General features: G+C 67.6%; 1 protein-coding gene across 1 annotated transcript; it reads left to right on the plus strand.

Moving 5' to 3' along the window:
• Positions 1 to 204: 204 nt before the first annotated feature.
• On the plus strand, positions 205 to 3,188 carry H696_02752 (hypothetical protein; the record flags this gene model as incomplete). The annotated part of the gene is made up of 3 exons (XM_009496652.1): positions 205 to 481; positions 937 to 2,913; positions 3,043 to 3,188. 3 exons carry the CDS (start codon positions 205 to 207, stop codon positions 3,186 to 3,188), a joined length of 2,400 nt encoding a protein of 799 aa, XP_009494927.1.
• Positions 3,189 to 4,043: the final 855 nt, after the last annotated feature.

Genomic DNA, 4,043 nt, shown 5'->3' on the forward strand with positions numbered 1-4,043 from the left:
GGCGGAAAGCAGGTGCGACCATTGCCCCTGCGCGCCTCTCCGGTGGCCCCAGCCGCAAGCCTATTTGAGGCTGCCGCTTGGGAGGAGGCCGCTCCGAGCGCTCAGCCATCCCCACTCCCTGAGTCATTCTTCTCCCTTGACCCTCCCCTTCCCTCCCCCGTCCCCCCCCCCACCCGAACCCCCCTGCCTCCCGGGATATCCACCATGCGATACGGAGCATCGGCACGCGCCCCGGCCGGGGCCTTGATGCTGGTGCTGCTCATCTTTGCGGCTCTGGCGGCCATGGCCACGCCGGTGGCCAATGCGGCCGACTGCGCGACCGGACAATTCGCCGACACCGAGGGCAACTGCCAGCCATGCCACCCGTCATGCTCCTCGTGCGACGATGCCACGTCGTGCTTTGCCTGCCGCCCGGGGCTGGGGTTCCTTTCCCCGGACCCGACCATTGGAAGCCTGTGCACGGCCAACTGCCCCTTCGGACGTGTGCTCTTCCGATCTATTCGCCGACACCGAGGGCAACTGCCAGCCATGCCACCCGTCATGCTCCTCGTGCGACGATGCCACGTCGTGCTTTGCCTGCCGCCCGGGGCTGGGGTTCCTTTCCCCGGACCCGACCATTGGAAGCCTGTGCACGGCCAACTGCCCCTTCGGCCAGGCTTTCGGCACTCAGGCACGGTGTGCCCCCTGCAGGGCGGGCTGCCGCGACTGCATCAACTACCAACAATCGTGCTACACATGCGGGGCAGGGTATGGCTGGAAGTCGGAGAACCCGTCTCCCACGCCGCCGGGTCCGCGACAGACATTCTTCTGCTACGAATGCGGCCCACGTTGCACCACCTGCAGCTCGGAAGAGCGCCCGCCCAGGAAAGAGTGTAGATCTCGCGGGCTGCCGCGACTGCATCAACTACCAACAATCGTGCTACACATGCGGGGCAGGGTATGGCTGGAAGTCGGAGAACCCGTCTCCCACGCCGCCGGGTCCGCGACAGACATTCTTCTGCTACGAATGCGGCCCACGTTGCACCACCTGCACGGGCCCGGACTACCCGCCCAAGTGTCACTCTTGCACGGCGAACGTCGGTCTGACCGACGTGAACATGTGCACTTCATCCAACAACCTGCCGTCGTGGCATGACCCGGCTTCCAAGCGCTATATCCACTGCCACCCGTCGTGCGAGTCGTGCACCGGGCCCGGGCCGGACAGCTGCCTCACCTGCGTGTCGGGATGGCGCTTGGAGCCAGGCGGCAATGGCGCGGGCACCTGTGTGTCGGATTGCCCGGTGGGCAGCTACTTGCCGTCGGGGTCGAGCTCGTCCCAATGCGCGGCGTGCCATTCCAACTGCCGGACGTGCTTCGGTCCCGGCGCGACCCAATGCTTGTCGTGCAATTCCCAGCGCCCGATCAGGAACCGCCAGTGCGTGGAAGCCTGCGGCACGGGCTTCTACCGGGTCGGCGGCGAATGCCATGCATGTCACCCTTCGTGTGGCCAGTGCACCGGGCCGGCGGACAGCCAGTGCATCGGCGACTGCAGCCCGATGGCCTTCCGCCTGTCGGCCGGCGAGGAGGACCACAGCCAGGCGGAGTTCACATGCGTGACCATGTGCCCGAAGGGCACCGGGCGCACGGCCGACCGGAAGTGCCTGCCCTGCGAGGACAGCTGCGCGGCCTGCTGGCCTGACGATGCCCCGGGGGCTGGGAACCGCATGGTGTGCCGGAAGTGCGAGGACGGCTGGTTTTTGGACAAGTCCATCGGGGCCTGTGTCTTGGCGTGCCCGAACGGGACCACGGCCATCGGGGCCGAGTGCATGCGCTGCAAGCCGGGATGCGCCGCGTGCTATGGCGAGGGGGATGGCCAATGTGTCGCCTGCCAGGAGGACCTCCCCGTCCATTGGCAGGGCGACTGCTGGGCCTCGTGCCCGGAGGGCTTCTACGAGTCGGGGGGCACGTGCGTCGCCTGCCACGAATCGTGCAAGACGTGCGCCGGCGCCGGGGCCGACCAGTGCACGGCTTGCGGGCATTTCACATCCCTCACCCTGGCTGGCACCTGTGTGTCGACCTGTCCGACGGGGCAATTCCCGGCCTTGGACATGTCCTGGGAGGGGGCACGGTGCCGGCCTTGCGGGGCCCAGTGCGATCGTTGCACGAACGAGGACACCTGCACCGAATGTGCATCCGGGTGGTTCATCCACTCCGGCGTGTGTCTGGAGGAGTGTCCGCCCTCGACGGTCAGCTGTGCCGGGCAGCTTGCCTGCCATGACTGTGAGCCCGGCTGTGCCGAGTGCGTCGGGCAGTCGACCGGGCCGGGCCACTGTCAGGCCGCCTGCAACCGGTGCCAGGATTCGCTGTTCCTCCACCCATCCACCGGGGCCTGCTTGGAGACCTGCTCGCCGACGGCCGTGGCCTTGGACCCAGATACCGGGCGTTGCACCGAGTGCCAGGGCGATTGTCGGACTTGCTTCGGCCAGGCCGACTGGTGTACATCCTGCGGCGATCCACGGCGTTGGCTGTGGCCCGAGACCGGGACCTGTGTGGAGGAGTGCCCCTCTGTCGGGTATCACAGGGTCCCCGGGGGCGATGGACACGGCACGGACGCCATGAAGGTGTGCCACGCTTGCATGGAGTGGTGTGACGTGTGCGAGCTCCTTTCCGAAGAGGTGTCCTGCTCGGTGTCGCCGGAGGATGGGTCGCTGAGCTGCGACCTGAAAAGCCGGTGCTTGTCATGCGCGCCCTCGTTCTTCAAGGTGGACGGCGGCCAGCGGTGCACGGCTACTTGTCCGGCGAGGACCTTTGCCGAACCGAGGACCCAGCAGTGCTTGCCCTGCTCGGAGGAGTGTGCCGACGAGTGCACCGGACAGGAGTCGCAGAATTGCACCGGCCCAGGGGCCGGTGATAAGAAGGCCTCCCAGCGCCTGGGTACGTGTGTCCCAACAGGGGGCCGGCCATGTGTGGTGGTGGTGGGGTTTTTTTTTGTTTTTTTTTTCCCGGCCACGCTCCGGAAGGCGGGTGACCGGCTTTGATACTGACACACATGCCGGACGCCAGCCGTGGGCCTGGGCGTGGGCCTGGGCGTACTGGCCCTGGTGGCCGTGGCCGGCGTGGTGGCCTTTGTCCTCCTGCGCGGGCGCAAGTCGTCCTCCGGCCACGACGCTCTTCCGATCTCGCTCCGGAAGGCGGGTGACCGGCTTTGATACTGACACACATGCCGGACGCCAGCCGTGGGCCTGGGCGTGGGCCTGGGCGTACTGGCCCTGGTGGCCGTGGCCGGCGTGGTGGCCTTTGTCCTCCTGCGCGGGCGCAAGTCGTCCTCCGGCAAGGGTGCGTCCATGGGAGCGCGGGCGGGCGGGGGGCTGGGGCCATTGGTGGTGCCGAAGCCACTTGAGCCGAAGGGGGACTGACCTGGACATGGGCCATGGCCGCGCGGCGCTGCTGGGTGACGTAGAATCGCTCCCCATGAGCACCATTCAGGGTACGTGGGCCGCCGGCCCGGGTGGGCATCCGCACGAATGTCGCCTGGCCCCGGCATGGTACTGACACCCCCGCGCAGACTGAAGGCCCTTGGATAGATCGGAAGAGCGTCGTGAGGGGGACTGACCTGGACATGGGCCATGGCCGCGCGGCGCTGCTGGGTGACGTAGAATCGCTCCCCATGAGCACCATTCAGGGTACGTGGGCCGCCGGCCCGGGTGGGCATCCGCGCATGAATGTCGCCGGGCTCTGGCATGGTACTGACACACCCTCGCAGACTGAAGGCACTTGGATGGCGGACCGTTGGCCGGGGCTTCCTGGCGAAGGTCGGCCGCCTGTCTGGCATCTGCCGCGGCAGGGTCACCTCCTGGCGGGCCGTGGCGAGAATGTATCCCCCCCCCCCCCCCGCCTTGACAGCGCTCGCCATGTGTGATGGGTGGAGAGGGCCCGGCGGACACAGGGAGGGCGGCACAGCAGGAGATCATCTCATGTGCTGAAAGCGTCCGTGTGTGCCCTTGTGGCTATTGGGGGCAAGAGACCGGGATAGATCGTGGTGGCCGGTTGGCCGGGGGGGGGGG

Source organism: Fonticula alba, assembly GCF_000388065.1.
Source record: "Fonticula alba strain ATCC 38817 unplaced genomic scaffold supercont2.4, whole genome shotgun sequence".
Lineage (NCBI taxonomy): Eukaryota > Rotosphaerida > Fonticulaceae > Fonticula > Fonticula alba.